Below are 12,881 nucleotides of genomic sequence, written 5' to 3' on the forward strand. Positions count from 1 at the left end.
GATTACTGTTCATTTTGCCATTCTCCAGAACATAATTTTGAATGTGGTCCCTTAAAGGAGAAGGAAAGGCTAAGTCACTTGGGGGTGCCAAAATGTTAGGCACCCCCAAGTGACTTAGAACGCCTACCTTGTACCCCGGGCTGGTGCCCCTGTACGGAGGGAACAGCACCAGCCCGGGGTAGCTGCCGGCGCTTCCTCCTTCCTCCTCGCTTGCGCGCGCATGCGCAGTAGAGTGAAAAGCCGAACTTAAACATTAAAGTCGGCTTTTCACTCTACTGCGCATGCGCCGGCCGGCGGATTTCGCCGGCAGCGCGCAAAGGAAGGAGGAAGCGGTGTCTACAGGTGCCCCGGGCTGGTGCTGTTCCCTCCGTACAGGGGCACCAGCCCGGGTTACAAGGTAGGCGCTCTAAGTCACTTGGGGGTGCCTAACATTTTGGCACCCCCAAGTGACTTAGCCTTTCCTTCTCCTTTAACAAGCCTTTAAATAACTTGCCCACTACTAATGTCAATCTTACTGGCCTGTAATTGCAAGGCTGAGATCCTAAACCCTTTTTAAATTTAGGAATAACATCAGCTTTCCTCCAATCCATAGGTACCATACCAGATAAAAGTGAGTCTAAGAATATTAGAAATAGAGGTCTGGCAAGCACTGAACTAAGCTCTCTCAGTATCTGATGGTGTATTCCATCTGGCCCTGGTGCCTTGTTCACATTCATTTTGAGTAACCCTTTATGTACCATATCATACGTCAGCCACTGACTAGACTGAGCTGAGCCAACAGTGCAGCTATTGTTGTGGGTCTTGGAACTCTGGCTTCTCTATTGTATACACTGAAGAAAAGAACTGGTTTAGCATATTTGCCTTTTCTGTATCAGTTATAACCATAGGGGCTGATTTACTAACCCACGAATCCGAATGGGAAAAATTCCGATTGGAAAACTAACATTTTTGTCGCGACTTTTTCGTAACCATTATGACTTGCGCGAATTGTCGCGACTTTTTCATAGCCGTTACGATTTGCTCGTATCTTGTCGCGACTTTTTCGTATTGAGCGGTCGTTAACTGCGGGCAAAACTTTCAGACTTAGCATGATTTTGGAAGCCTCCCATAGGACTCAATGGCACTCTGCAGCTCCAACCTGGCCCAAGAAAAGTCACAATACTGAAGCTTGAATGAATCCGAAACTCTTGTACTCGGCGCGAAGGCTACGAAAAAGTCGCGACAATTCGCGCAAGTCGCAACGCTACGAAAAAGTCGCGTCATTTTGCGAAAAAATCGCAAAATACCGATCATTACAAAAAAACCCATTCGGACACTTTTCGCATGTTCGTGGATTAGTAAATGTGCCCCATATTGTTACCATAATTCAGTGGAGCCACAGTGTCAGTCTGTAAAAAGATGCAATTACATATACTTAACTTTTTTGGGCTAAGTCTTAGCCTCTGCAGCAATATGCTCCTCATTTTCTATCTTTGCCTTCTGAATTGCAGTTTTTCAACACCTGTTATAGTGTTTATATTCCTTAAATGCATCTTTTGTCCCCTCTGATTTGTATTGCTTAAATGCTTAACTTTTTTCCCCATTAACTTCTTTACTCTTGAATTAAGCCGCACACGCTAGGTTTTAATATATTTACTCCTTAATGGAATAAATTGAGTAACAGTAATGATTTAGTATTTTAAACAACATTTCTGTTTTGTGTTTTTAGCAGAAAACCTAAGGCCCCAATCTATGCACTGTAATTAAGGGTTTTTGTTGCCTCAGTGTATATTTGTTTTTTGCACCAAACATTAAATGATATAACATTATGGTCACCCCCCATTACCCAGGGGTTCAACAACCCATGACATAAATTTGTCATGCAACAAGTTTATAAACCTGCTCCCATTTACTGTCCTGCCTGTACTATTGCTACAGTCAATATCTGGGTAATTAAAATCCCACATTACTTGACCCAAACTAGCAGCCTTCTCCATTTGCAAGAGGAGCTGAGTCTCTTCCTCTTTACTTGCATTAGGGGGTCTATACCATACCCATACAATTAATTTGCTGGGTTCTTTACTATCTTTAAGAAGGTGAACACATAAGGCTTTAGCTCCCTCATTTACCATCATCACTTCCTCCTTTATATTGACTTTTAAATCCTGCTTAACATACAGACACACCCTTCCTCCTTTATTATTGGAAAACAAGGTATTGCCTCCTATATTTTACTGCCCAGTTATTTGACTTATTCAGCCATGTTTCAGCAAACCCAGCCATGTCATATTTCCTCTCCAGTACAAGCACCACCAGCTCATTTTGCCAGTCAAACTCCTTTCATTTGTAAACATATATTTAATACTGGTACCAGCATGAGAATTTTGCATATACAACTTATGATCCTCCCTGTCAATATCAGTACCCACAATCAAGTCTCCTTCCCCACTCCTTCCCCTGCTCCATCATCATTGAGGTGCAGTCCATCCCTGGCAAAGAGCCTGTAGGATGGAGCCTGTAGCCTGCCCTCCTCCCTACACCAATCTCTCAGCCACACATTAATCTCCCTAAGCTCCTTGCCTTCTTAATGTTGCTTGTGGCACAGATAATATTTCTGAGAAAATTACCTTGGAAGTTCTCAACCTCAACTTATCACCTAATTTCTTAAAATCATTCTTGAGGACCTCCTCTAATTTTGTCATTGGTACCTATGTGTACCATAGGTACAGCCCTTCCCAATAATCTGTCTACCCATTCCACAACATGCAGAACCCTCCCCAGCATCTTCATCCAAAATGGCAAATCTGTTGTTTGGGACCAGCCCATCACCCTTCCATCCCCAACTTGCCCCTCTGTAACAAGCCTATCTTCCTCATTAGCATCCACTGTCCCTTCCCCACCCCACTTTACGGGCCTCTGACAATGGTTGTTCCTTGAGCCTTTTGTCCTTCCCCATGTTTGCAGCCACCCTTAGTGCTGCTAGTTCCTCCCTTAGAATCTGCAATACAGATTCCAAGAGGAAAACTCACCTGCATCTCTCACTAGTAAATGTTGCATGGAACTGCTGCTCCAAGATCACATACACACGTCAAGATACGCATTGAGTGACACAACAAACCCACTTGGTTTATTTTTTAAAACAAATGTGGCTGGTAATACTGTTTTTTATATACTGAACTGCACCAGGCTAAAAGTTCAACATCCAACATCCAAAATTATCCACAGGGACTACTGCAATCAGGTATTTTATAATAGCTCTGTACACAGTGGTATGGGGTCGCTAACTCCAAAATAATGGATCAAAATGTAAAAGGAATCTGTGAGCTTCTCCGGTGGATTCCTTTTACATTTTAAAAGTTCAACATATCTATAACCGTATTGATCCAGGCTTTCCAAGTTGTCACAGAAGCCTCGCCATCTTGGTTTCTGTTAGGAGTGTTGGTGACACGTAGAGACAGTTATCAGTAAGTTATCAACATTGTCTATTTTTGTAGCCAAGACAAGTGGCTGCTACTAGTAGCTCAGTGTGTCTTCACCCTTAGAGAACACCAGCATTTCTACCATACTTCTTTGTTACACTTTAGTTCTCCATTAATTGACGAAAGCTGACAGTACTGGGTGGTGGGGGGCACGTTGGTACATTTTAGAAGGGGGGCCTCTCCATGGCTACATTATATTTATGGCTTTCATTACCCTTTTTTACAAACCGTACATGTTCATGTACAGTAACCATAAACAGATTTACTTCTAGGTTTTGTGGGGGTTTACAATAATTAATGCAAGCATTCAAATTTCTTTTCAAATATTTTTCTTTTTACAGATACTGAGTACACTAGTTAAAGGAATTTCCAAACCAATCACCTGTAAGATCCGTATACTACCTTCGGTAAGAAAATATGTTCTTTTTTTTGTTTGTTTGTCACAAACTGTTTATAGTAGTTTCTGTTACATTTCTGAGATCTAACACAGTGATTGCTTATAAATAACAGAACTAGTAGAAAAGGCAGTCCATATGTTGATAAAGTAAGAATATGCTTACATGCTTAACTGAATAAGTAGCAGGTGGCTGTTATTATGCACCCATGGGGCACCCCCCCCCCCCTCAAAACAGGACATTGTATATTATCCTGCTAAGATATTTTTTTATTATTATTGGATGCAAAACAATCCTATTGGGTTTAATTAATGTTTTTTTTTTTTAGTAGACTTAAGGTATGGAGATCTAAATTACAGGAAGACCCTGTATCCAGAATACCCTTGATCCTGAGCATTCTGGATAATGGGTCCTATACCTGTACCCTGAAATGGATTTGTTTCTGTGGGTTTGCCACCCCAATACCCAACCTCTTTATCGGCTTAAGGGCATACGCAATCTTTGTCTTACTCAGACCTCTTTCGTGCTACCACTAGTTCATGATAAAAGAACAGATAGAGAAGAGATAAAATGCCCAAGACCCTGGTGCAACATTCCCGCTGGGAGCTTGTCCTTTGAGTCAGACCCCAGGAACATGACACCAAAGATGTTGCACAGACCATTCTAAAACAACTTTCTTTTCTCTGCTGAATGTTAGCCCTACTTCCCCAGAGCATCAGGAAGAATAGGTTATAAACTCGAGCATAGAAAGATTCTGGGATCACACAGGCCACAAACAAGAAACAATGGGATCAAAAAAGTCTTGATAAGGGACTTTTTTTGCTTTCTTCTGGATCAACTAGCAGTTATATAGACATAAAAATACCTTCAACATTCCTGTCTAGGAGCCATCTCCAAAAATCCCCTCAAAGCTTCCACTTTGCAGCATCTTATCTCTCACATAGCATTAGGTACCAAGATATAACACCTTAAATTTGAACACCAGGGGTCCACTGAACAGTTTGATACCCAATATGTATAGGTTTACCCAAATATGTGGCATGTAGGTGCCCCAATGGGAACATACCCCCATATGATAATTTCACCTCCTGCAAAATTAATACATTTACATCCTTTATGTGGGATAATGCTACACTAACCCCAGAAAGCCAATATATTTTTGGAAAGTACACATTCCCCCGAATCTATAATGGGTAAACATTTCTTTTTGCTCCAAAGTACCAAGCTGTAAAGCTTTCCTAAGTTTGCCAATTTTTATGACATTTCAGTAAATCGCATAAAAATTTTTCTTGCATACAAAGGCAAATTACCCCAAATAGGAACGCCTAAGGTCTACTGAACAGTTTGATGCCCAATATGCAGAGATATACCAAAGTCTGTGGTATATACTGACCCCAAAATAAAAATATCGCATATAGATTTCTCGCCTGCCAGCTCAGCTTTTGCATACAGAGCCCCCTGACAGCATATTATGTGACGTAACACCCCCAGAAAACCATATATTTTTGGAAAGAACACATTCTGATGAATTTAAAAAGTTATTTTCTCGGTCGTCCTTAGGCAGCACAGGTATTACTGGGGTAATGCAGTCTTCCCTTTAGGAGGAAGGATAGCAAGAAAAAAAAAAAGACTAGGGTCTGTCCCCTGACTCCCCTCCCTCTTCCCTGCATTAGCCCCACCTCCAACAGTTTTTTGCTATCCTGTTTCCTTTTGATTTTATTTAGGTTATTTTTCTTTAAGCCGCTATTACGGATCTCTGCTATCCAGGACCAAGGATGCAAACCCTTCCCACCAAGGCATGCTTCTTCGCTGCCAGGGACTACCCCCCCCCCATACACACAAGGACACTTATGGCATGCCCTTACGCTTCCACTATTAGAAAGAGGGGACAGAAAGCCATGCTGCAGCACTGCCTCTGATCCTCCAAGAAAGGGGACTTGGTTCCCAGGGTATGATACAGTGCTACCTGAACCAACACCAAACTGGCTCACAAGTAGACAAGCCATAGTGTTGTCACGGAAGCCCCCACATCCAGCGCATTTTTTTCAAATTCGCCGCTATTTTTTCTCCCCTCTGGGCCCGGAAGTCGCGGCTCGCAAACGCTGCACACTTCCGCTGAAGCGCAGGGGATTACAGCACGTCGGAACAGCTTGTAGTCGGAAACGCAGGTAGGGATCCTTTGTTTAGGAAGCGTAACAGGCATTCCAAGGCCCCATACTCCAAAGGTACTGTTAGCACAGCACCCCCTTTATTCCTGTTTGCTCTCCTATACTCCTTGAAACACTAAGTAGCCTAACATGGCTTCTGAGGTATCTAACTCCCCCAGACCAGACACAGGGGACCCACTAAGATCCACAGAACAAGTTCAGGGTACAGGCAAATGGCAAAATAAACGCACTAAGCCCAAGGATCATGCTCAAGACAGTAAATGGAGCAAACTCTCCCCACAACATACAGAAAGCCTATCAGATATACCTGATTGGTTTAAACCCTTCCAAACCACTTTGCTGGGTATCTCTTCTTCACTTGAAAAGCTGTCCACAGTACAGCTAACTCACCAGAGTGTTACATCAGACAAAGCCACTATAGCCGGCCCAACAACTAGTGAATGGTCAGATCTCGTACAGCCAGAAACAGGGGCCTATACCTCAGATGATGAGAACCCAGCCTTCAGTTGCTCAGAAAGTATAGATCCAGTCACCCACTCAACTGGTTTATCCCATAGGTCCCAGTCAGAGGCAGTTAATGTCCTACTCACTGACATGTTCCAAACCCTGGGCATTCAGGAGGAGGTGAAAGAGCAAAAGACACTAGATAAACTATTCGGTTCATCCCACCGACAACAACATTTTTTTTCCAGTACATGAGACAGTAGAAGAGCTCATTAAAAAAGAATGGGAAACCCTGGAGCGCTGATTAGCTAAAGACAAATGAGTTGACACTCTCTACCCATTTGACCAAACACACAAAGACCTGTGGGACAACGTCCAAGGTGGACGCGTAGCCAGACTGGCCAAACGCCCCACCATACCATTAGAAGACGGAACGTCTTTTTGGGATCCCATGGACAGGAAGACTGAAAGTCTACTCAAAAACATTTTTTCTTCCATTAATTCAGCTTTCAAACCCACAGTAGCCTCAGCCTGTGTGTCGCGCACGGCAGTCTTATGGCTTGAAGAAGCCCTCAATGCGGTCACAAACGAATCATTCGACATGCACAGCCAGCTGTTTAAAATACTCAACGTGGTCCGTTTCCTCTGTGGTTCCTCCATAGACACACAACAGCTACTAGCCAAGACCTCCGCCATGTCTAACGGAGTCAGGCGGGCTCTCTGGATGAAGACCTGGAGCACCGAACCGGCCTCAAAGAAAAATCTGGTGGCTCTCCCCTTTACAGGTGCCTCACTATTCGGCCCAGATTTAGACTCTATAATCAACAAGATCACAGGTGGAAAAAGTAATTTCCTCCCTCAAGACAAGAAAAAATGCCCAAGCGGCTCTCAACCCAAGCGGCTCTCAACCCAAGCGGCCTTTTCGTTCCAATAGCTATACTGGTCGCTCACCCCAACGCTCTAGGCCACAGAAGCCACCGGGATGCAGGAGGCAGTAGGGGGCCGCCTCCTACTCTTCAGGGAGGCATGGCTTTTGACTACTACAGACAAATGGGTCCATCAACTCGTTTCTTCGGGGCTACAGGATCCAATTCCACCACTATTCCCCTCGCCAAATTTCTACAATCAAATACGCCCCCCACAGCTCAAAAGAGACTCGCCATAGACACCATGCTACTTTCCAAAGCAATTATACCAGTCCCATCATCATAAAAGAAAACAGGTTTTTACTCAAACCTCGTTCCGAAAAAGGACGGGTCATTCAAAAACAAATTCCTGCTGGTACCATCATTCAAGATGGATTCCCTTCGATCCATCATAGCCAATGTACAGCAGGGGGATTACTTCACATCCACCGATCTCTGGGACACTTACCTACATATCCCTATACATCAAGATCATCAGATATACCTGAGGTTTGCGGGAAGACATTTCCAGTTTCAGGCACTCCCCTTCGGCTTGGCCACAGCCCCACGGGTTTTCACAAAGGTGATGGCAGCTCTAGTGGCCTACATGCAACAACAAGGACTACACTTCCTCCCCTATCTGGACAATCTCTTGCTAAGAACTCCGTCCCACTCTCGATCACTTGCCGGGACCAACGAATGCATAAGCATCCTAGAAGCACACGGGTGGCAAATACACCTCAAAAAAAGTACCTTGCTCCTAACGCAGTCCATTGTCTTCCTAGGCGTCCGTTTTGTCTTCAACCAACACGCGGTTTCTCTTCCAACAGAAAAACAACTATGCCCCAAGGTGGCAACACTACAAGCCATCGACGCAAGGTCAATCACTGCAAGAACTTAAATGCGACTCCTCGGTCTCATGACCTCAACCATAGAAGTAGTCACATTTGCCCAGTTTCACATGCGACCCCTACAACTAGACTTTCTCAGGCAATGGGCAAAACTTCACCACGACCTCAGAAGCCCAATATTCTTGTCACGCCCCCCAAAAGACTCTACAATGGTGGCTCCAACCCAACAATCTCATAGCAGGCAGGACCTGCTCTTTCACCGATTGGGCCGTCATCACAACAGACGCCAGCTTACTTGGTTGGGGTGGCGTCTACGGCCACAGAACAGTATAAGGACAATGGTCCCCACAGGAGGCCGGACCTCCTACGCCAGAGCGGGCTTCACCACCCTAGGCTGGAAAACCTGGCTCTCACGGCATGGCTATTGAGACCGCCATCTGGTCACGGAAGGGCTTCTCCGACAAGGTGACATCCACACTTCTAAAAGCCTGTAAACTAGCCGATGTCACATCCTGCCATTGGATTTGGAACACCTTCCTCACACGGTGCACAGAAGCACAATGTAATACTTCCAAATGCCATATGCCTACACTACTGGACTTCCTCCAAGAAGGCCTGGACAAGGGTTTGGGAGTTAACTCCCTCAAAGTACAAGTGTCCTCTCTTTCGCTACTGTTTCAAGACCAACTCGCGCTACACCCAGATGTCAGGACATTCCTTCAGGCGGCAACACACATCAAGCCTCCATACAAGAACCCCATCCCTCCATGGGGCTTGAACCTAGTGCTCCGCACCCTCCAGAGCGCACCCTTCAAACCATTGGCTACATCTGATCTGAAGCTCCTAACCTGGAAGGTAGCCTTCCTGGTGGCAATCTCCTCAGCCAGGAGAATCTCGGAGTTGGGAGCCTTATCCCACAAAACACCATACTGTATTTTCCATGAGGACAAAGTGGTACTCAGAACCCTCCCTACATTCCTGCCTAAGGTTACTTCAGCCTCTCACCTTAACCAGGAGATCGTTCTTCCCTTCTTTCTGCCCCAAGCCATCATTACCACAAGAGTGACTTCTCCACAACCTAGATGTGGTGAGGGTACTAAAGTTCTATATTCATAGGACAAGGGACTTCCGCAAGTCGGACTCATTATTCGTTCTCTACGGTCCACAACACAAGGGCGCTAAGGCTTCCAAAGCATCCATCGCCCGCTGGATCAAAAGCCTGATCTCTTCAACCTACCGGGACAAGGATAGTCTACCCATCCCATTCAAAACTTCGGCTCACACTACCAGAGCCCTCAGCACTTCATGGGCACTGGCCAACGCAGCTTCTGCCGAACAGCTATGTAAAGCCGCTACATGGTCCTCCATACACACCTTCATGAAGTTTTACAAGTTCCACGTGTTTTCTTCAGCCGAAGCAGCTTTCGGCCGCAAAGTTCTTCAAGCCGCGGTAAAGTCATAACGCTCACCCTCAGTTGCCATGTTAGAGCACCTACACACTTCTGTTATTCTGTTATCCTAGGTTGATCTGTTTCTACTCCTGTTCTCTATTTATCCCACCCGCTCTAACTGCTTTGGGACGAACCCACTAGTACCTGTGCTGCCTAGGGACGACCGAGAAAAGAGGATTTGTTTACTCACCGATAAAGCCTTTTCTCTGAGTCCTGTCACGACAGCACAGGGAGTCCCACCCTATCTATCTCTAATATTAGCTTTGCTAGCCGTAACTGTTGGAGGTGGGGCTAATGCAGGAAAGAGGGAGGGGAGTCAGGGGACAGACCCTAGTCTCTTTTTTTTTCTTGCTATCCTGCCTCCTAAAGGGAAGGCTGCATTAACCCACTAGTACCTGTGCTGCCGTGACGGGGCTCTGAGAAAAGGCGCTAATGGTGAGTAAACAAATCCTCTTTTTCTACACCAAAGTTACACATGGAAAAGCTATGCTAAAAACAGATCTGGAATACTAATACAGGGATAATAATAAAACCACAAAAATTGTGCAAATTAGTAAAAACGACTAAATAAGTCACACAACAGTGTAATTAGTGGTCAGAATATCTGATCCAATAGTCACGCTGTCAAAATAAACAGTTTTTAGGGAAAAGAAACTAAAAACAAAGTGACAAAGTGGTAAAGTAAAGAAAAAAAAAAAGTGTTTGTGTATACATGTGCATACATGTGTAAGTGTGTATATAAGTGTGCAAAATGAAAAACAAAAAAAACTGGTAAATTGTGTGTAAGTGTGTGTAAATGCAAAAAAATTACCCTTACCTGTCCTGAAGCTTGCCTGGTCCTCAGTACTGCAGTCCTGGTCCTCCATGTGCAGGAAGTCAGTGGGCCGGCGCCGGGGGGGTAGAAGCAAGCGGGACCAAGCAGCAGACGTGATGCAATCTGACAGCCCCCTGGTATCTGCCAAACAACGTATGGCGCACGTCGTTGGCAGTAAAAGGGTTAAATGTATATATTCATTCTGCACTGCAATAAAATGTTTGAATTTTTATTTAATACTACAGATGATAAGCTGATTTGATCTTTTTTTTTTTTTTCCAGCTGACTGAAACTATTAGTCTCGTGAAGCTCATTGAGAAAACAGGTGTTGCTGCTATTGCTGTTCATGGAAGGTAAAACACTTTATATTATAGTTATATCATAATGCATGTAAAATGTATTTTATGTATTACTTCCTCAAAGTATCCCTTGGCAGCACACAAACCAAATGATTAATGATAGGATGACAGAAAAGAAGGAACGGCCAGGTGAGCCCCTTCTCTTCCTGACATTTGCACATCTCTCTCCAGTTTTTTGTTGTCCTGCTTCCTATGAGATAGGTCACCCCCTCTTTATATTTTTATTTCCATTAGGTTAGGTTAGGTTATGCTGTTGAAGGAGGGTACATTTAACTCAGATCTATGAAGAATGGCTTTTTCTCTAGCCAATCTCAGTGTTTTTTTAATTATTAATTTAACAAAGGGATTGCTTACTAATTATGCTGCTGCTCTACTTTTTGCACCATTAATTAGGCTTGCTTCTGCGCTGTCTACTAATCTCATCACAATACTTCCATCTGGAGAATGTATTAGTGATATCCTATGTTATTTGGTATCCCTGGAGCCCTTCGATCCATGGTTCTTTCTTAGTGTGCTGTTGCTGTGCCCCTTCTTCCCCTTCGACTCCGTACTGTGGCAGGTCATCCTGTGGGGACTTAATTCGGCCTCTCTAAACCTATAGCATGCAACTCCCCTAACCTTACCCAGCCTCTTTTATGCCTAACTTGGCTAAAAGAATTCAAAGCATTATTTCCTTGGATGACAGCCTCCACTAATAAAATAAGGGCAGGAACCATACAGAAAGCAAACCAGAAATGATTTCCCTCACCAGCCCCTGTGGTGGCAAAGACTTTGGTATGTCCATCTATCTCAAAAAGTTTCTTAATATAGTCCAGTTGATATGTAAAGCAACCTTGGATATTTTTCAATTACTGGTGTTATCTGCAGCATCCAGGATTTAAAGAGTCTTTCCCTTCTCAGGTGATCCTCTCTTTGGTAGAGAACTAGACTCGGATGCCAGATGCCATTCAAGATATATGTGTGAACAATTTGATCAAACCAGTTCCACCATTACAGCATTATGGCTTTAACGCTAACCTATTCCTTATTCTCAAAAAGAGCGACACCTTTCTGGATCTATTAGACCAATTGGATCTAAAGAAACCAAACCTATTCCTCCACTTACCAAATTTTAAAATGAATTCCTTGCACTTAGTCATATCCAGTGTGGGAAAAGTTGATTTGTTCACATCAGTTGACCTCTGGGATTTATATGCATCCTTATACACTCTCATCATAAGATTTTTCTTCACCTTTTGACAAGTCTGGAAGCCTACATGAGACAATTAGACATCCTTCTCATCTGAACAATCCTTAGAACTGGCCTTCATCCACACAGAGAGAAGTATCTATATAGTCAGATAGCATGGTTGGTTTATCCATGAAGAGTTTTCCTCTTGAATCCCAGTCATTTTTTTTGGGAGTACTATTCGCTTCACAAAATGTTGGGGTCTTTCTAACCAAAGAGAAGATCTACAAGCTCAGAACAGCAGTTCCAATGTTATATCTGTATATATCCGTTATAAATCTCTCCATGTGTATTTTCGTCCTCACAATGTACTCCACAGACCCTTCTCCAGTTCCATATGCATCAGCTTTAGCTGAAACTGATAAAATGTATTGCTAAAGTGGAGCAAAGACAACAAAATTCCATTTAGTCCTGCAGCTAAACAGGCTTTGCATTGGTGGGCAGAGAATAAAATCTATTGCTTTTACACCCATGGTCAGTAAGTCACTAACCATAGCTACAAATTCTAAAACTGAAAAGTATGGACTAATGTCAGAGAAGGAGAAGAGAAGGAGAAGGAGCTTTACCAGCAATTTTTTTTTTTTTTTTTTTTTTTTTTTGTACCCTGTCTCCTAGACAGCCTTAACCCTTTGGTACTGAGTTGCCTCTACACAACCTAGAAATTTATTTTTGAGTTATACAAATCCTCTTATTTTTCTTCTTCTATCATCTTCCACGTGGCTTTACAGTGTGAATAGATGAAAATCTAGAAAACAATATCTATGGGCATGTGGTGTTTTGCTTTCATATATTGGCATTTTCATGATGT

General features: G+C 43.5%; 1 protein-coding gene across 2 annotated transcripts in view; it reads left to right on the forward strand.

Annotated features, from left to right (window-relative positions):
• dus2 (dihydrouridine synthase 2) overlaps positions 1 to 12,881 on the forward strand; it is a 112,653-nt gene that overhangs the window by 49,563 nt on the left and 50,209 nt on the right. For both annotated transcript variants that reach the window (NM_001016230.2, XM_012961074.3), the window contains 2 exon segments: positions 3,800 to 3,865; positions 10,769 to 10,839. In NM_001016230.2, coding sequence (NP_001016230.1) covers positions 3,800 to 3,865; positions 10,769 to 10,839 — 137 coding nt within the window.

The sequence above is a fragment of the Xenopus tropicalis genome, chromosome 4 (genome assembly GCF_000004195.4).
Source record: "Xenopus tropicalis strain Nigerian chromosome 4, UCB_Xtro_10.0, whole genome shotgun sequence".
NCBI classification, from domain to species: Eukaryota; Metazoa; Chordata; class Amphibia; order Anura; family Pipidae; genus Xenopus; species Xenopus tropicalis.